Source organism: Pongo pygmaeus, chromosome 16, assembly GCF_028885625.2.
Source record: "Pongo pygmaeus isolate AG05252 chromosome 16, NHGRI_mPonPyg2-v2.0_pri, whole genome shotgun sequence".
In the NCBI taxonomy this organism is placed as follows: domain Eukaryota; kingdom Metazoa; phylum Chordata; class Mammalia; order Primates; family Hominidae; genus Pongo; species Pongo pygmaeus.
Genome location: NC_072389.2, coordinates 32,968,022 through 32,987,460, shown reverse-complemented (window position 1 = coordinate 32,987,460; position 19,439 = coordinate 32,968,022). Strand labels below are relative to the sequence as shown.

General features: G+C 45.8%; 2 protein-coding genes across 11 annotated transcripts in view; both read right to left on the bottom strand.

Moving 5' to 3' along the window:
• Nucleotides 1–586: 586 nt before the first annotated feature.
• LOC134737541 (E3 ubiquitin-protein ligase HERC2-like) lies at nucleotides 587–16,510 on the bottom strand. Of its 8 annotated transcripts, XR_010123924.1 has the most exons (6): nucleotides 13,715–13,848; nucleotides 13,516–13,629; nucleotides 10,479–10,672; nucleotides 3,634–3,862; nucleotides 3,418–3,546; nucleotides 1,973–2,052 (listed from the first exon to the last, which is right to left on the bottom strand). XR_010123924.1 is itself a non-coding variant. In XM_054450535.2 (5 exons), exons 2-4 carry the CDS (start codon nucleotides 13,601–13,603, stop codon nucleotides 3,674–3,676), a joined length of 471 nt encoding a protein of 156 aa, XP_054306510.1. In that variant the 5' UTR covers nucleotides 13,604–13,629; nucleotides 13,715–13,848; the 3' UTR covers nucleotides 587–3,546; nucleotides 3,634–3,673. The 8 variants fall into 8 exon arrangements, 7 of the variants coding, with proteins under 7 accessions (XP_054306510.1, XP_054306513.1, XP_054306515.1 ...); XM_054450535.2 differs by having other exon boundaries at nucleotides 587–3,546; XM_054450540.2 differs by lacking the exons at nucleotides 1,973–2,052; nucleotides 3,418–3,546 and adding an exon at nucleotides 6,124–6,231 and having other exon boundaries at nucleotides 3,645–3,813.
• LOC129013819 (E3 ubiquitin-protein ligase HERC2-like) overlaps nucleotides 13,743–19,439 on the bottom strand; it is a 33,587-nt gene continuing 27,890 nt past the window's right edge. For 2 of the 3 annotated variants that reach the window (XR_008494083.2, XR_010123922.1), the window contains 3 exons: nucleotides 19,242–19,411; nucleotides 17,152–17,340; nucleotides 13,743–13,873 (listed from right to left, as the gene is read on the bottom strand). Coding sequence is in view for 1 of the 3 variants with exons in the window: in XM_054450534.2 (XP_054306509.1) it covers nucleotides 19,253–19,411 (159 nt within the window). In the remaining 2 variants the exon portion in view is untranslated. The remainder of the gene's footprint in view (nucleotides 13,874–17,151; nucleotides 17,341–19,241; nucleotides 19,412–19,439) is intronic. The other variant, XM_054450534.2, reaches the window with a different exon arrangement.

The following is a 19,439-nucleotide window of genomic DNA, read 5'->3' as shown; positions in this document are numbered from 1 at the left end:
GCAACTGAAATTTTCTGAGAACAAATCTCCAGCTCTTTCCATTAACACAAACTATATTAAGTTTAGTTCTCTAATTTCCATTGCTTAAAGGCCAGAATGTGTGAAATATGTATTATCAGATTAGAAAAACAAAACAAACATCAGAAAAATATTTTGCAAAATAGCATTTGCTAAACTCTATGACACAAACTAGCTCTAAAACTTCCTGTTTCAAAATTTCACTGTGTGTCCACTAAGTTAGTTTTTCTGGCTGTGGACAGCAGGCCCACCGCACGCCGCAGGCCCACCGCATGCCGCAGGCCCACCGCACGCCGCAGACGCACCCCATGACACAGGCCCACCGCACGCCGCAGGCCCACCCCACGCCACAGGCCCACCCCACCCCGCAGACGCACCCCACGCCGCAGGCCCACCGCACGCCGCAGGCCTACCCCATGCCGCAGACGCACCATGCCCCCCATGAACAGGCCAGCTGAGAGCTGCGGCCACTGCCCAGGGCTCCCTGCTCTGTGCTCAGCTGCCTGATCCAACCTGCCAGGGCTCTGCTTTCTCTATGTGTAGAAACAAAAAAACCAGGAGCACGATGTGACAAAAAGCAGATTTTTATTAAACAGAGGTACAAATGTGTTTCATTTTCTAATAAATCTCTTTCACAAATCACCTTGTTTTTTCACTCTTCTTGAATGATCATTTTTAGACAACACTGTCTGACTGTTTTGGCTTCTGCCAAAGTTAGTTTCTGTTCACAGGCTGAGTCTGACTTCTTCCCACCTCCTCCTAGTCGGGCCTTCCAAAACAATGCTCACCATTCTTTCACATTGACTTTGGTTTTGAAAAGAAAAGTTATCTTACAAAGTAGTATGTATAACTCTGTAATATATGAAGTGAGGCAATGATACAACCAGTTTTAAAAATAACCTTCCATGATGATTTTCATTTACATCCACCTGCTTATTAGCAAGAATCTTTTTACAGGTTTACTGCACACCCAATTTCTCTTCTGGAAAAACTTTTGAACATCATCATGCCCTCCAACTTCTCCTCTCACCTATATTTAAAAGGGTCTGCTCTTTACCCTAAAATCTATACTAGGTAATTTTCAGAATATTCCTTCAATCACCAAACAAAGTTTTGAGATCCTCATGCTGGATTTCACTATCTTAATATGAAAACCAATAATCACCTATTAAAATTCAATACAGGCCAGGCACAGTGGCTAACGCCTGTAATCCCAACATTTGGAGAGGCCAAGGCAGGTGGATCACCTGAGGTCAGGAGTTTGAGACCAGCCTGACCAATATGGTAAAACCCCATCTCTACTAAAAATACAAAAATCAGTCAGGTGTGGTTGCAGACACCTCTAGTCCCAGCTACTCGGGAGGCTGAGGCAGGAGAATAGCTTGAACCCAGGAGGCGGAGGTTGCAGTGAGCCAAGATCGTTGACACTGCACTCCAGCCTGGACGATAGAGAGAGACTCCGTCACAAAAAGACAAACAAACAAACAAAAAAAACGTTAGTAAGTAAATAAATAGGCCAGGCGTGGTGGCTAATGCCTGTAATCCCAACATTTTGGGAGGCCAAGGGGGGTGGATCACCTGAGGTCGGGAGTTCAAGACCAGCCTGACCAACATGAAGAAACCCCGTCTCTACTAAAACTACAAAATTAGTGGGGCGTGGTGGCGCAAGCCAGTAATCCCAGCTGCTCGAGAGGCTGCGGCAGGAGAATTACTTGAACCTGGGAGGCGGAGGTTGCGGTGAGTCAAGATCGCGCCACCGCACTCCGGCCTGGGCAACAAGAGCGAAACTCTGTCTCAAAAATACAAAAAAAAGTAAATAAATAAAACACAATACAATACAGCTAATACGATTTACCTAAGACGCTATTGTATGAGCTGAACCAGAGGCAAACAATGTTTGCCAGAAGACTCACAGATCCCCATATTAATAAGGTCTTTATCCAATGGAGTCCTGCTTCTGTGAAATGCTGAGGCATTTGCTTCCTGTTCATCAATTTCTTTTTCCTTCTGTGCTTCTTGTTTGGCTTCAATATCCTGTAATTCATAAACAGAAATTGTTTACAAGTGATCTCATTACCAGGTGTGAAGACACACAGGCTGGCTGACCCCTGACCCCAGTGCCAAGCTATCCCAGCCTCTGTGGCTGCCGCACACACCTACCCACAGGCCTCCACCTGCCCTGTTGGAAACCCCAACTCAGTTGTGCAGTTTCAAACAGTGTCTTCTGTTTACAGATCCAAGGTCCAGGCTGCCTCTGCTGATGCTCTCCAGCCTCCTTCTGTGAAGTCCCTAAAATCCTTAACCCTGCTACTGGCTCTCACAAAACCCAATGTGATCTGCCCCACACACGCAGCATCCAGCTGCTCTGTAAGGACAAGAAGGAGCTAGAATTCTCACACACAGAAGTCCTGTTTCAAATGTAAATGGCAGAGCCACTTTGGGAAACTATGAACACACACTGACCCCAGAACCTAACAAATTCCACTCCAAGTGTTTACCCAAAGGGAGGACATATGTTCACTAAAGTACTTGTTCACAGCACAATCGTGGCAGCTCTACACGGCCAAAAACAAGAAAGCCTGGACGTGGTGGCTCACGCTTGTAATCCCAACACTTTGGGAGGCCAAGGTGGGGGGATCCCGAGCCCAGGAATTGGAGACCAGCCTGCGCAACACAGTAACACCTTGTCTCTACAAAAAAAAAATCAAAAAACTAGCCCGGCATGGTGACATGCCTGTGGTCCCTGCAACATAGGAGGCTGAGGTGGGAGGATCATGTGAGCCTAGGAGGACAAGGCTGCAGTGAGCCAAGATCAGGTCACTGTATACAGCCTGGGTGACAGAGCAAGACCCTGTCTCAAAAAAAAAAAAGAAAACAAAAACCAAAAACAATTTAATGTCCTTCAATAGGAGAATGAACTAACAAAGAGTACTACACCCATAAAATGGAAAACTTCCCAATAATAAAAACGAAGTCACAATAGACACATCAGTGAGTGAATCTGAAAATCATTCTCCAAGGCAAGGCAGGAAAGAGTGCATACTATACAGTTATACTGCTGCGACACTCAGAGCAGGCGAAATGCATCTCATCTGAGGGCAGGGGAGTATCCTGGCTGCAAGTGCCAAGGGCACAGGGATCTTTCCGGGTGACGGGAATGGTCTACATGAGTAACAGGTTATCTGTTAACTTCACTGAAACAGGCAACATGCAGTATTTTATCACAATTAAATCATCTCAATAATTTTTAAAATTAGCACATAAAAGAATTTTAATTTAAGAAAATACTTGGATATAAAAGTTGAGTGTTTTACAGTTTTCAGTTATTCTTCACATGTGTGAGTGTGGTATTTCTGATCTCAGCGCACCACCAGGTCACGTGTGCCTCCAAGGCCATACCTGGATCTCTGCAGTAATGGCTGCGTGTAAGGCTGACTCCAACCCTCCAGCAGCCATCAAGCTGCCCACCAGAAGATCAATCATGAATCGACAACCTGGACTATGTTCACTTCATTGCCTGAAACTGAACTAGAAAGTGTGTGCCAATTTGAGTGAAACGCCATCCCCTCCCAGCACCCTGACCCATGCCGTCTCCTGTTCCTTCCCCGAGCCCACCTGTGCAGAGCAGGAGAGCAGAGAGCGCCCGGGCCTGCTTCTAGGCGGTAGGCAGCAGCACGGACCAGCCGCTCTGCAGCATGGCCTGGGAGGCTGAATGCACGGTGCTCAGCACGCCTGTGCTGCTGGCCGGGGTCACCACCGTCTGCTTCAGGCTGTTCAGGAGGACGCTGCCCAGACCTAAACCAAGGAATTCCGGGTCAACCTGGTGACTAATAGCAGCATGCAACTGAAAGGAGAAAAACAATTTTCACTTAGAACCCCTAAAAATGAGTGAATTTCAAAGTCTTATTAAACACCGAATAAAACTCAATTTGAAGTATTATTTAAATAGACAAAATAACTTCTCAGCTTATGTATTTTTAAAAACTGGACTAAAAAAACTCTTACCCGCAATAGTTGAAGTATTTTCTAGACGAATTTTTGTAACCCCACTATGAACACATATATGGAAAAGCTCAAGATCAGCAGAAGAGCTAAACAACTAGCAACAGCAACCTCCACCCCACTCCAACCATCTGCTCCAAACACAAATAATGGCTACAATGTAACCACAAAAGCTGCCACAGGCGGTGGCTCATGCCTGTAATCCCAGCACTTTGGGAGGCCAAGGTGGGAAGATTACTTGAGATCAGGAGTTCAAGACCAGCCTGGCCAACATGATGAAACCCCATCTCTATAAAAAAATCAGCCAGGTGTGATGGTACACACCTGTAGTCCCAGCTACTTGGGAGGCTGAGGCAGGAGAATCACTTGAACCTGGCAGGCCAAGACTGAACCACTGCATTCCAGCTAGGGTGACAAAGTGACACCCTGTCTCAAAAAAAAAAAAAAAAGCTGCTAAAAATTAGATTGCGGAGCTGAGAGCACACAAGGAAACTCCTCAAGTGCAAAACCGAAATTCACATGGGCACACACAGCAGGAATCAAGAGGTTCCGGGCTCTGAAAGCAGAGCCAAGCCGCCAGGCTTCAGCACAACCTCCCACACGGGAATGCACACAACGACCCACTGAACCCGAGCTTCCTGCAGAAGGCTGGGAGCCACTCAGGATCACCTGCCTGCCAGCCAACCACAGCCAGGGGGCAACACACTGCCCGTCCCAGGCTCTGGGTAGCAAGAGGCCCCATGAGAAATCAGAGACCCGGCCCTGCCCTGGGAGTAGAAGTGAAATCAAAAGCACACCACTCATCTAGGTATAGATATCACAGGTCAGGAAATGACCACCGAAACTCACCTAGAGTCTGTGAAACCTACAGAACCCTCAGGACCCCGGAGAGGCAAATGCAAAACGATACACTGGGACACCTCGACAGCCTAAGACATACACGAGGCCACGCCCCACAGCACCGACCAGAACAGAAACATCACTGAAAACCAGGAGGGGCAGCAAACACCTGGGGTGCACCCACGCAAACGCCAGGATGCCACAGGTATGGTGACAAATGAGTGCTACAGAGGACTAGAGAAGCACACTTCAGACCTCTGCTCAGTTCATTACTGCAACTAAACACTACACTCAGTTCTGTACATTCTAGAAGCAGGGCAAAAAGGGGAGGGGCTGGAAGAGGGACATGACGGGTTGTTACACAGAAACCACTGTAATAAAAGGGAAAAATTACTATGTCGAGAAAACTGTGGTTCTTGTCATTAAGTTAGAGGGTTTTATTACAAAGACAAAAGATGATGATCAAACACTTCAGCTTTAGTTTTGCCAGGGAGGAAGACTTTTTTTAGCTTTTATTTTGACCGTAACCATAACCTTCATGGTGAGGAAAGGAAGGTATTGCTTTGGGAGCCGAGCTTACTGAGTAGATCAAGCTTGTCCAACCCACGGCCCGAGGGCAGCACGGGGCACAGGATGGCTTTGAATGCGGCCCAAAGTAAAATTTCTTAAAACATCATGAGATATTTTTGGGATTTTTTTCTAAGCTCATCAGCTATCGTTAGTGTATTTTATGTGTAGCTCAAGACAATTCTTCCAGTGTGGCCCAGGGAATCCAAAAGACCGGACCCTCTTGGTGCAGGGTTTTCACAGTACAGAGGAGAGACAGGCCAGCACTGGTGTCTCAGCTGAGCGCTGTCTCTCTCCATCACCTGTGATCTCACCCAGTCATTTCTCCACAGGCAACAACAGTAAAACAGTAACAATGCCAACGAACTAATGATTCTAGCAAAAATAACACAATCCATACACACTCTTCCTGCACGCCGAGGCTGACTTCCAGGACAAACATAAAATAAACAGATCAAGTTTTTTAAGCCTTGCGTCCATTATTAGTGCATTACAATCTTACTTTAAAATACTTCACCCAACAGGCCTTCAAAATACATAAACCTTCTTACAAATCGCTAAGACACTTATAAAAGGAGCAAGAGGAAGGGAAATCACAAATACCTGAAGTCATGGAAGATTCCGCGTTGCCACGGCCATGCACTCTTTCTCCTGGGGCGGGGGCCAGTCCGCGGAGCCGTCCATCCCCTCACTCACCTGCTGCAGCAGGAGATCCAGCTGCTTAAAAGTCACTGAGCAAATGTCCACCCCAAAAGGGACACGGAGGCCAATGGACCACTCAGAACACGATGACCAAGCACAGCTCTAAGAGGAAACGCAACAATCTAAAATGAATCTCCAAATGCAGCTGCTGGTCTGTTCCACAGGAGTCACCAGCGTGTGTGATGCAGCTGCCTTATGTTATTACCTATCATCCCTCTAACTGCCCAGTCGAAAAGCATTCATGGGTGTCTAGCTCACACACTACCAGCTTCCAATTTTCGCACCCATTTCCCTAGCCCCATCTCACTTGGCCATACCTAAAAAAGTAAAAACATTTTTAAAAATCTTTTCACTCTCAAAATGATTAATGCACATTAATGGATGGCAGTGAGGCTCTCCATCCACTTGAAGTGGTATAATAGCAACTCTAACTAGACAATGAACTGTTAGACACATATAACACACACACTACCTTTCATAGTGAGAGAACAAGTAATCGGCAAAAATCTAGGAGAACTGTAGAACACCATCAATAAACTGGATCTAATTTATAGAACACTTCACCCAACAACAGCAAAATACATATACTTTTTTTCTTTTGTGAGACAGAGTCTCACTCTGTTGCCCAGGCTAGAGTGCAGTGGTGCAATCTCAGCCCACTGCAAGCTCTGCCTCCCGGGTTCACGCCATTCTCCTACCTCAGCCTCCTGAGTAGCTGGGACTACAGGTGCTCGCCACCATGCCTGGCTAATTTTTTTTTGTATTTTTAGTAGAGATGGGGTTTCACCATGTTAGCCAGGATGGTCCTGATCTCCTGACCTCGTGATCCACCTGCCTCAGCCTCCCAAAGTGCTGGGATTACAGGCGTGAGCCACCGTGCCCGGCCATACATATACTTTACATATACTTTTATTTTATTTTATTTTTTTTGAGATGGAGTCTAGCTCTGTCGCCCAGGCTGGAGTGCAGTCGTGCGATCTCAGTTCACTGCAAGCTCTGCCTCCTGGGCTCAAGCCATTCTCCTGCCTCAGCCTCCCGAGTAGCTGGGACGACAGGCGCCCGCCATCACGCCCAGGTAATTTTTTTTGTATTTTTAGTAGAGACGGAGTTTCACCGTGTTAGCCAGGATGGTTTCGATCTCCTGACCTCGTGATCTGCCCGCCTCGGCCTCCCAAAGTGCTGGACCATACATATACTTTTTAAGCACAAACAGACCACACATATACTTTTTATACATATATGTATACATATATGTATATACAGAGCATACATATACTTTTTAAGCACATACAGAATGTTCACTAAGAGAGAACATATCCTCACACATAAATCTTAAAAAATTTAAAAGAAATGAAATCATATGCAGTTTGTTCTCCAATCACAATGGTATTAAACTAGAAATCATTAACAGAACAATCTGCAAACACTTCAAAATAAAACAACATACTTAATAATCCATGGGTCAGGCCAGGCGCAGTGGCTCATGCGTGTAATCCCAGCACTGTGAGAGGCCAAGTTGGGGGGATCACCTGAGGCCAGGAGTTGAAGATCAGCCTGGCCAACATGGAGAAACCCCATCTCTACTGAAAATACAAAACAATTAGCCAGGCATGGTGGCGGGTGCCTGTAGTCCCACCTAATCAGGAGGCTGAGGCAGGAGAATCGCTTGAACCCAGGAGACAGAGGTTGCAGTGAGCCGAGATCATGCCATTGCACTCCAGCCTGGGCAACAACAGTGAAACTCCGTATTGAAGAAAAATAATAATAATGATAATAATAATCCATGGGTCAAAGAACAATTCTCAAAAGAAATTAGAAAATACTTTGAACATAAATGAAAATGCACCAAAATTTGTGGGTTTAATTAAAGCACTGCTTAGAGGAAAATTTATAGCATCAAATCATTATATATTACAAAAAAGATAGGTCTAAATCAGCAATCTAAGTTTCCACCTTAAGAAACTAAAAAAGAGCAAAGTGAACACAAAACAAGCCAAAGGGACAAATGACAAGATAAAAGCAGAAAACCAATGAGATTGAAAGCAAAAAAACAAGGCAAAAATTAATGAAACTTAAAGATTGTTCTTTGAAAAGATCAACAAAATTGAAAAACTCTAGCAAAACTGACAAAGAAAAAAACAGAAAAGATACAGATTATCAGTATCAGGAATGAATGAAGGGACATCACTGCAGGGCCCACAGACTTCAGACAGCAAGAGAATGCTAAGGAAAACTTGACATGTAAAAATCAGACAACTTAGATGAAATAAAGGAATGTCTGAGTGCCATAAACCAGGAAAATCCTCCTAGAAACAAACAGGTCACCTCAATAGTTCTATATCTGTTAAATAAATTGAATTTGCAAAATCTTTTTTTTTTTTTGGAGCCGGCGTCTCACTCTGTCACCCAGGCTGGAGTGCACTGGTGCAATCTCAGCTCTCTGCAATCTCCGCCTCCCAGGTTCAAGTGATTCTCCTGCCTTAGCCTCCTGAGTAGCTGGGATTACAGGCGCACGCCACCATGCTCGACTAATTTTTTGTATTTTTAGTAGAAACGGGGTTTCACCACGTTAGCCAGGCTGGTCTCAAACTCCTGACCTCTGGTGATCCACCTGCCTCGGCCTCCCAACGTGCTGGGATTATAGGCGTGAGCCACCGCGCCCGGCGTAAAATCTTTTAGAAAGAAATCTCCAGGTTCAGATGGATTCAAAAACATTTAAAGAAGAAATAACACTAATTCTACACAATCCCTCATAGAAAATGGAAAAGGAGGGAACACATGCCAATACTTTGTATAAGGTCAGCTTTCCCCTGACAGAAAGTCAGACGAGATAGTATAATACAAAGAAAGAAAACTGCAAACCAACATCCCTGATGAGCATCAACAGAAAAATCCTCAAAAACGTGTTACCAAGTCAAATTTAGCAATACAGAAACAGAATAGGGCTGGGCGCGGTGGCTCACGCCTATAATCATAGGAATTTGGGATGCCAAGGAGGGTGGATCACTTGAGGTCAGGAGTTGGAGACCAGGCTGGCCAACATGGTGAAACCCCATCTCTATTAAAAACAAACAAACAAACAAAATTAGCCAGGTGTGATGGTGCACACCTCTAATCCCAGCTACTCAGGAAGCTGAGGCAGGAGAATTGCTTGAACCCAGGATGCAGAGGTTGCAGAGAGCTGAGATTGCACCAATGCACTCCAGCCTGGGTGACAGAGTGAGATTCTGTCTCCAAAAAAAAAAAAAAAAAATAGAGTAGTAAATTGTGGCCAAGTGATCCCTATCCCAGTAACACAAGGCTTGGTCAGTATTTAAAAATCAGGCTGGTATAGTGTCTCACACCTGTAATCCCAGCACTTTGGGAGGCCAAGGCAGGCAGATCACTTGAGCTCAGGATTTCAAGACCAGCCTGGGCAACATAGTGAAACCCCATCTCTAAAAAAGAAAAAAAAAAAGTTTAAGAAAAAGAAAGTAAAAATCATCAATGTAATACACCACACTAACACACTAAAGAAGGAAAACTGCATGACCATTTCATTTGGATTAAAAGCATTTAACCAATTTTAACACCCATTCAGGATTTTTCAAAAGCTTCTAAAAGGGGGAATTAAGGCTGGGCACGGTGGCTCACGCCTGTAATCTCAGCACTTTGGGAGGCCGAGGCAGGCAGATCACAAGGTCAGGAGATCGAGACCATCCTGGCTAACACGGTGAAACTCCGTCTGTACTAAAAATACAGAAAGTTAGCTGAGCACGGTGGCAGGCGCCTGTAGTCCCAGCTACTCGGGAGGCTGAGGCAGGAGAATGGCGTGAACCCAGGAGGCGGAGTTTGCAGTGAGCCGAGATCACGCCAGCGCACGCCAGCCTGGGCATAGAGCGAGACTCCGTCTCAAACAAACAAAAAAAATTGGGGGGGGGAATTAAAGAAACTGCCTTAATCTGGTAATAAGGCACCTCCATAAATATGCGCAGCTAACATCACAGTTGATGGTGAAAGACTGAACTGCTTTCCCCTACAGTCAGGAGCAAGGCAGGGCACCCACTGTCACCTCTCCTATTCAGCTTCACACTGCAAGTCCTAGCCAGGGCAATCAGGCCGGGAAAAATACATAAAAGGCAAGCAGACTGGAAAGGAAGAAATGAAACTGCCCCTCTCTACAGATAGCATTTAATTGTCCATGAAGAAAACCCAAGGAAACTACAATGAAGCTCATAATAAATGAGTTTAGCACAACTGCAGGACACAAGAACAACAAACAAAACTCAGTGGTATTTCCTATATACTGGTAATGAACAACTGGAAACCCAAATCCTCCAAAATACCAAATCAAGCTCTATATTCAGTACCTGGGCAGGCCCACAGGTAATTCCCACTATGTGTTTGGCGTCCAGTCCTGGCAATGCTGCAGGTTCTGGCTTGGTCACGCGCAAGGTGTCAAAGTGCTGGCACTGGTTGTTGCTCCTCCAGCTGCGGACCTCGCTGTCCTCAGTCAGAGCCAGGCAGTGGGTGGAGCCTGCAGCCACATCAATCACCTTCTTCCCTACAAGGAAAGAGGGATGCAGATGCAGCTTCAAGCCTATGACCTGAATGGCCTAGAAAGATATTTCCACTAAGCCATTCAGGTCAGAAAGCTTTTAATATTAACTTCTTGAGGATAATCTGTTGCTTTAATATTAAGCACAATTCATTTGCTTTGGGTGTGTTATTAAAACTCCTATATTTTGTCAGCTACAATTTGTTAGGATCCACAGCCTACAAAGATCATAATGCTATGATATGAAAAGGATCTGTTCTTTTTCTCCTCATTCAGATTTTCATTCAGAAAGAAACAAGGTGCTTTTAATTAACTATTAGATCATATTCTCCCATCGCAGATATAACAACGCACAGCACACTCTTCACTGAGGAAGGCTTCCTAAGAAGAAATCTATTGTTCTCTCAGAGTTAGGTGATAATCACTATTTAAAACATTGTTTCTATTTAAACACTCAGCAAAATATTCTATTTTTCTTTCCTGGTAAATCTAACATGACCAACACAAAGGGTGTTTCACAGAAATGTCCACATATAAAATAATTCAGCTGAAAAATCACACTGCAGTGAGGGGAACAATTCTATCCTAGGAGCCTACCATAAGTTAACATCAGCAACAACAAAAGGTGTTTTCAACGGTAATTTAAATACTCTGAAAGTAAACGATTTCTGTATCTAATAATTGTCATAGCTTTCCTATACTAATGGAGGGGAATATAAACAAGGAGGCAAGTGAAATTCAAATACCATTCAATGACACAGAGTAAACTTCTTACTCTGCAACTTATCTCAGAAGCTTAGAAAATAATAAATACCGTATGGGCACACAAAACTCTTAGACATCAAGATATTAACATGCTTTAAAATAAAACTAATGGAGAAAGGAGCTGCCAAGTCTTACTTAAAAGTACCACTTCCAAACCCACTTGGTAAAGAAGCAAACACACAAAGAATGTATATAGTAACCAGGACCCAACGAACTACAGCCCCCCATAGAACGCAGCCCAAAGCCTGCTTCTGTGAAGACACTGGTGTTGGAACACAGCCAGGTCCACCTGCTTCAAATACAATCTGGCCCTTTAAGAAAAAGGCTGCCCACCCTGAGAGAACCCTAAAGAGTCCATCTGATGTACCTCTCACTGCCTTTTCCCTTCTTCCCTACTTTCTTGTCAACTTGCCTGCCCTTCGCCAGTTCTCGACTAGGATGAAGACTATCTCCCAACCACTAGGCCAAGTGGTACAGAAAAGTCCAGTTTTACCTTAGAAAAATCCCTCCATCATCATAGTTTTGATGGCCCCCACCCCAACTTCCTGCAGCATAACATCCCTAGTAAGAACACCATAGAAGAATCTCAGGGTCTTCTTGCGGAGGCTCCCATCCTCTCTGCCTGCGCCGGCAGCCCACACTGAAGGCGCCGGCTCTCTTATCTACATAGCTTGGCTTCCATCTGTTCCCTCCAACTACAATGCATGCTGGACACCTTTGCAACTGAGCAAGCAGGAATCACCCACCAAGGATGAGTTCACATGAGAGCGTCCCAGGTGGACCCAATCCCACCTCCCAATGTGGCCCCACAGCACAACGCACACTCACGGTCTCAGTGTGCTTGCAGTACAAGTACAGGTGACCTCACCCCACAGAGGGAACCCTTACTGAGTCCAGCCTGCTGTGTGACGAATGCGTGCCTGCCACAGAAAGTGGCAATGTTTGTAAAACTCAATGGGTTTAAATTAAATTTGATAAGAATAATTCAAAGTCATTTTTTAATAGAGACACACCCACTTTCCTCTTAGTATCAATACCTACACCAAGCTAGCAGTAAAAGTTTCTAATGACAGTCCATTCATGGAATGTCAGGTTAAGAACATAAAACCTGCAAACTTTAAAACATTACTAAAGAAACTGTCCTGAAGGGTTTTAAAAGTTTACATTTGCACTCACCTTGCAAGCCTTCTAAGAGTTGGATAATGAACATGTTCCTCTGTTCTGTGTCCAAGTCTCTGGTTGTCACCTTTTCCCCATGAATAAACTTGGCCACTTTTCATCAAAGCAATGGAAAACTGACTTCCACAGCGGACTTTGACCACATCCAAGTCTTGAAGCTTTTCAATCAGCTTTGGAGTTTTGCAGCCATCACTACCACCTCTGCCCAATTTCTCATAGTCACCATCTCCCCAAGACCACACTTGCCCTAAAAAATACAAATGCATTTAAATAACAACAACTCTGCATTTTAATGAAAAATTTTAAATGACTGAAAATAATATAATGAAAAATGCACACTAATCTAGACCACCCATGTGCATAGTTAACACTACAAGGGTGGCTACTGAGCAAATGAAATCTAGGTGACACTTGAGGTTGATATAGAAGCAATAAAGACAGGGAAAGCTGAGCTTTCTTTTTGTTTTCATTCCATGAAAAACAAAGTCCTGACTCTTACTAGCCTGGGCTCAGCGTTCACTGCTTCACAGAACCAAAAGCCCACTGCCTCCATAACACACAGTAACTGGGGCCCGGCACACAGCAGACACTTGCGGACCACCCTCCCATTTGCCTGCCTGCTTCTGTTGCCACTGTGCGGACTGCTGGTCAACCGTACCACTGTATGTGTTCCCAACTGCATGTATCAGCATAATTATATAAGGTGATAAAATCCTCATACAGAGATGGTGGCACTGCGAACCAGCTGACAGGCCCCAGGCAAACAAGCCCAGTAACCACCGGGGCCTCTCCACCAATGCCACTGAGCCCCACACCCACTGGACAACAGGGTGGGTGGCTTCCTCCAGGGAAGCTGCCATGCGTGTCCTCGAGGGCCTGTCGAGGGTGGCGAGAGCTCTACGTACCGTTCTCAGTGACAGCCAGGGTTTGAGCGTCCCCACTCCCACATGCCACATCGATGACCTTCAGTCCTTTAAGCCCAGCTACCAGCATCGGAATGGCCTCGTCCTCACTGGAGCCTTCAAACAGATAGGACGGCCGTGACTAAGTCCTGTAAGAGGCCACCTCCTGCTGTATGCTCCCACTCATGCAGACCAGACGTACCGTGGCCCAGCTGGCCGTAGTTCCCGTGGCCCCAGGTGTACAGCTCCCCCCTCAGCAGTGATGGCCGCACTGCAAGTGCTCCCGCAAGCGATGTGCACCACGGGCTTCCCGGCCTGCTTTCCAGAGAAGGCGGAGATCACCTTAGGCTCCTCCAGAGGCCTTGGGGAGGAAGGGAACAAACATGAATGCCCTTCTTCTTGGTGTTATTTCTTATTAGTGTTAGCAAAGGAAATTCACTATCCAAATTTAGACCATCACAGCATCAGGCCAGTTTCACCTTCCAGGTACCTAATAAAATAAGAAAGACAGAATGCAAACACCTAACACCCCATGACTTTTTGTTCAGTTGGAACCCGATGCCAAGCATGGTATCCAGTAGAAATATAAAAACAGTGTTTGTTAAAGACTTGTACAATAGGCTGGGCATGGTGGCTCACGCCTGCAATCCCAGCACTTTGGGAGGCCGAGGTGGGCAGATCACCTGAGGTCAGGAGTTTGAGACCAGCCTGGCTAACATGGTGAAACCCCATCTCTACTAAAAATACAAAATTAGCTGGGCATGGTGGCGGGCTCCTGTAATCCCAGCTACTTGGAACGCTGAGGCAGGAGAATCGCTTGAACCGGGGAGGTGAAGGTTGCAGTGAGCTGAGATCACGCCATTGCACTCCAACTTGGGCAACAAGAGCAAAACTCCATCTCAAAAAAAAAAAAAAAAAGACTTGTACAATAAAGTCCATTGCAGCTTTATTCACAATGGCGCAAAACCACGGTCCATCTGCAACAGAAGGAATGACTTACCCACACACCCAACAACATGGCTGCATCTCAAGACATCATGCTAAGTGAAAGACGCCAGAAACAAAACACCATACGCTGTATGGCTTTGTTTATATTAAATTATGGAAAAGACAAAACCGTAACAACAGAGGGCAGATCAGAGGTTGTCAGGAACTGGAGGTAGGAAGGGGCATCGACTCGAATCCCCGGAAGCGACGGGAGCACCCCATGTCTTGAGGACAGTGACCCAACTGCGTGCACTTGTCAAAACCACCCAACTCTACATCTGAAACTGTCATCTGGCTGTATGGAAGCCTCATAAAGCTGACTAACATTTGTATGTATTTGTTAAATGAATGTGGATGGAATGAAGCCAGCACTCTGCAATCTATTTACAAATGAAAAGTATGAGGCAGTGGGGATTAGGGTAGAGAAGTCTTACTAGTTGAAGAAATTGCAAAGTTAGCAAAATATCCTATTCTTAGGATCCAGAATATGTTCCTATGATGGATGACATTTTCTTGAGAATCTATAGAAGCCAGGCCTCTCCAATGACATGGTTTACTCACTTTGTGACCTACTAGTTTGCAAAATACACACACACACACACAGTGGCACAGGCGCTCACAGGGACAGCCCAATGACTCTACTCAGTACAAACTCTCCCTTATTCAGCTTAAGTTTCAACTTCCCCAAAAGGTTATCTCCAGCTTCTGCCATCTGCACTCATCTCTCTTCCTGCCTCGAAGTCCTAGAATAAGGCCTAAGTTACTCATCCCAGTACTTACTCTCCACTGAGAATTGTTTTACTATGAAATATTTTATACAAAGTCAGTTACAAATACCATAAAGGAAGTAAGCAGATATACCACCCTGTCCTGCACCTCAACGCCTTTCAAGTCCCATGTACCCCATGTCAATCCCAGCCTTTAGGATCCAGTGTGAGAGTAACAGCTATAAATTCCATGGAGATCAATCTTTTGTTTTTCACTCATTTTACATTTGCCTGAATCCCTTTCAACACTGTCAGGGTTGGGCTGTTCTGAGCTTGGCATACATGTACCACACGATGCACATCACTCTGCTTTTCTCCCAGTTTGGGATCTTCCCAGCAGATGCTGTCAGCAATGATGACCTCAACTCCATCCTGTGGTGTGCATGGGCCATGCCCCCCAGGCTCCTCTCAAAGGACACAAGGGCAGTCATGACTTCGCTCATTTCAAGCTCTGCACTGCCTGCTCCCTGCTCAGGGCTCTGGCCCACATGAAATGGGCTTGCTGGGTTGGTGTGTACACACATCCTTCATTTAAACCTAATGCCAAAGTTCCACGCACAACAGCAAAGTACAAGAGGGTTCCCATCACTCCATGGGGCTATCAGACCTCCCAATTCTTACAACCTGGCATTTATAACAACTTTGTTTTATCTCTGTTCTTTCACAATAAAAGGTTTCACCGAATAGGATAATATTAGGAAGAAACTGCTGACTTTTGTTCCTGTAAAAATAATATTATGGTTCAAGGAAAGGGTGACACCTTATCTACGGGAGACAGGGTGAACCGTTTGTGAATGAAGGAACAGTGGTGTGGGATTTGTTTTGGCAAACTCCAGAGTGGCGATGCAGTTTGAGTAGATAGAAGGCTGGCCAAGGCTGCACGGGGTGGAGAAGAGCCGAAAGGCCAATTCCTGTTGCCCTCCACGCACGGGCAGAGCTCCTAAGCCATCACCAAGGAGGGGGCATATCATAGTGTCCTGCTCCACCCCAGCGCTACATGTCAGGGCAGCTGGAAAACACCTGGACACACATCTGTGCTCCATCCTGTTTAGGATATGGCAACATAAAAGAAGAGTGTGTCCCCTACAGAAATGAGCAATATATACACAGTGTCCCCGTGGCCCAGCCGTCCGCCACCCCCACAGCCCCAGGAGTACACCTCTCCAGTGGCAGCCAAGGCTAGGTAATGGTGACCATCAGAACGGGCAGTAATTTTTACAATGTTTCTGGAGGCAAGGCTTTGGACCAGCTGTGGGACCTAAAAAAGGAAAAATACGAAGAAAAGTAGTCATCAGTCCAAGGAAAATGAAAGCAGCGCAGCTCTCCTTTATCATGTATCCCTGAGCAAAGCCTGCTCTAACTGGAAGTGGGGCATAAGTCCCTGGGGGCACGGGCCGGCTCTCCAGCCCTTCCCACCCAGCACCAACAGAACAGCGGGCAGCCTCCAAGTGCTCTGTGCCAAGACCAGAGCCGATGCAGGGGCAGGGCAGGCTAGCCCCGTGCCACAGAGACACACAGCCGACAGGGAGGAATACCTCGCTTTAATGAAAACATGCCACGTCCCAATTTGCCGCTATCCCCATGAGGCCCAACTCCCTCATCTGTCACCTGTCTGGCCCCAAAGTCAAATGAGTTTACACATGGAAATGAGTTTACAAATGGGAATCTCATGATTATCAATGAGTTTCACTGTAAGGACTTCCTAATCTTCACAACCTAAATCTTGACAATATTACAACTGAGATCATTAAACATAATATACAATAAAAAGAAGCTCATCAATCTTCAGAAATCAAATGGCTTAAAGAAACACCAGAGCTTGTGCATCTGTAGTACAGACCCTGCCCCCCAAGGGAACACTGCAGGCGGTGCCCAGAACACTCACCAGTGTGTCACTATTGTAGGCCTGTGTGTACACGCGGCCATTGCGTGACAGAATCAGGAAGTGCTTCTCTGCACAGGCAATCTGTGTGACTCCCAGGTTGGCCAGGCCTTTGCACTGGATTGGACCAATCACATTGGCATAGTATTTCCATCCTATTAACCCGCAACCTTTGACCTCTTGCAATGATCCCTGTAAGATAAGAATATGCTGATTCAAAACATCAAAATAGCTCGTACCATGCTGTATTACCTCATTTAACAGGTATGATGAAGCAACTGAACAGGCTATTTTTCCGTTTCTATTGCATTTCATTTTAACAGAGCCCATTAAAAAGTAGTATAAATGGCCCTTAAATACTAATGTATTTTAAAATGCTCAAACTATATCAGGGTCACCATTTTGTGCTTTAACAGGCAAAATCCCAAAAGGCCACACACAAGGCTGGGAGACCAGCAGCCCTATCGGTGGTGAGAGAAATCAAGTTGTACAGGAGCAACCTGGTGACAATCAGCCCACACTAGGTGCATCCCCACCCGTGCATGTGCACAGGCACACACGTGTGCACACGTGGAGGACACATGTTCCAGGTCAGGCCTTGCAGTACTATTTGTGTTTTTTGTTGTTTTTGTTTCAGACGGAGTTTCACTCTTGTTGCCCAGCCTGGAGTGCAATAGCACGATCTTGGCTCACTGCAACCTCTGCCTCCCAGGTTCAAGCAATTCTCCTGCCTCAGCCTCCCGAGTAGCTGGGATTACAGGCATGTGCCACCATGCCCGGCTCATTTTTCTATTTTTTAGTAGAGACGGGGTTTCTCCAAGTTGGCCAGGCTGGTCTCAATCTCCCAACCTCAGGTGATCCGCCCACCTCAGCCTCTCAAAGTGCTGGGATTACAGGCGTGAGCCACCTCAGCACTATTTGTATAGCAACATTTCGGCAATAAGCCCAAGTGTCCACCAATAAGAGACTCACTACAGAAAGATACATAAAAGACACATCCGCACACTGAAGACTAAGCTGCTTTATAAAAACAAAGAGCGACACTCTGATAAAGTACTCCAGTATATATGGTTAGCAAAAAAAAAACAAGCAACACAAGTAATGCAACATGCTACCACTAGCGTACTCATTCCAGAGAACAAGGAGGTTACGGGAACGAGGAGGTTACGGGAACGAGGAGGTTACGGGAACGAGGAGGTTACGGGAACGAGGAGGTTACGGGAACGAGGAGGTTACGGGAACGAGGAGGTTACGGGAACGAGGAGGTTACGGGAACGAGGAGGTTACGGGAACGAGGAGGTTACGGGAACGAGGAGGTTACGGGAACGAGGAGGTTACGGGAACGAGGAGGTTACAGAGGAGACTGAAAAGTCAGAGGCAGCAGGTGGAAAATGGGTGGAGGGGGTGGGCGGGGAAGCGACAGTGTGTCTCTGCCTAGGTTTGATTTTTGAACCATGTGACTGTATTCCTTTTTTTTAAAATGACTGTAAAACAAAATAAATACTCTTCATATTAGAAATAAAATCTTAGAAAAATCTGGATTCAAAACTAGGATTAGTTATACCCCGGCAAAGTTCACTACCATTCCCAAAGGCAGTTTTCTCATTGACATAATGAGATACAACAGCGTGCATGAGGTCCTCAGTGGGCCTGCACCCTACAGGTGCTCCACACACGCAAATCACTACTATTACCATTACTATTACATAACAGATATAATATATAATTATACTCTCACTACTATAACCAGCATTACATACTAAGACAGCCCGTGTTCAGAGTATAAAGAAGGCTGTGGAACCCCCTGCAGGTGGGAGGGCCTGGGGCTGTGGATAAAGGGGAGCTCTCTGGGGCTGTGCCACCTGAACCTGGAACCTGGGCCCCCAGGTTGGGTCCCCAGGCCTGTGTGCCTCAGCTTGCTCATCACTCACTCTCAACACAGATAACATTTTCAACGGCAAACACATTTAAAAACCACAGGCCAGCTCCCCTCAACAATACCAGAAAATACAAGTCTCCACACGGGCCCAGAATGAAAACCTAGAAGTGGTACTAGCTACAAAACACATGGAGAACACGGTTCTTGCACACACCTTATGAGATGTCAGAGAGCTACACAGCGGAAGCATCTATAGGGCGTAGCCAGACGGTCTAAATGGGCCATGACAACAACCACCGTTTGTCGCAGATCAATGGCAAGCTCGTTGTCTTGTGGAAGGTACCTCAGGAAACTCTCAATGGGGCTCAGAGGGCCAGACAAAAGCTAGAAAGGAAAAGTAAACAAACATTCA

Coding starts and splice junctions, on each gene's coding strand:
- LOC134737541 (XM_063652501.1), bottom strand. CDS start 13,603: ATGCTGGTAGCTGGGCTTAAAGGACTGAAGGTCATCGATGTGGCATGT. Junction 10,673..13,515: donor CCTGGCTGTCACTGAGAACG/GTACGTAGAGCT, acceptor CTTTCCTTGTAG/GGAAGAAGGTGATTGATGTG. Junction 6,232..10,478: donor TTACCTGTGGGCCTGCCCAG/GTACTGAATATA, acceptor GTTTCCTCTTAG/AGCTGTGCTTGGTCATCGTG.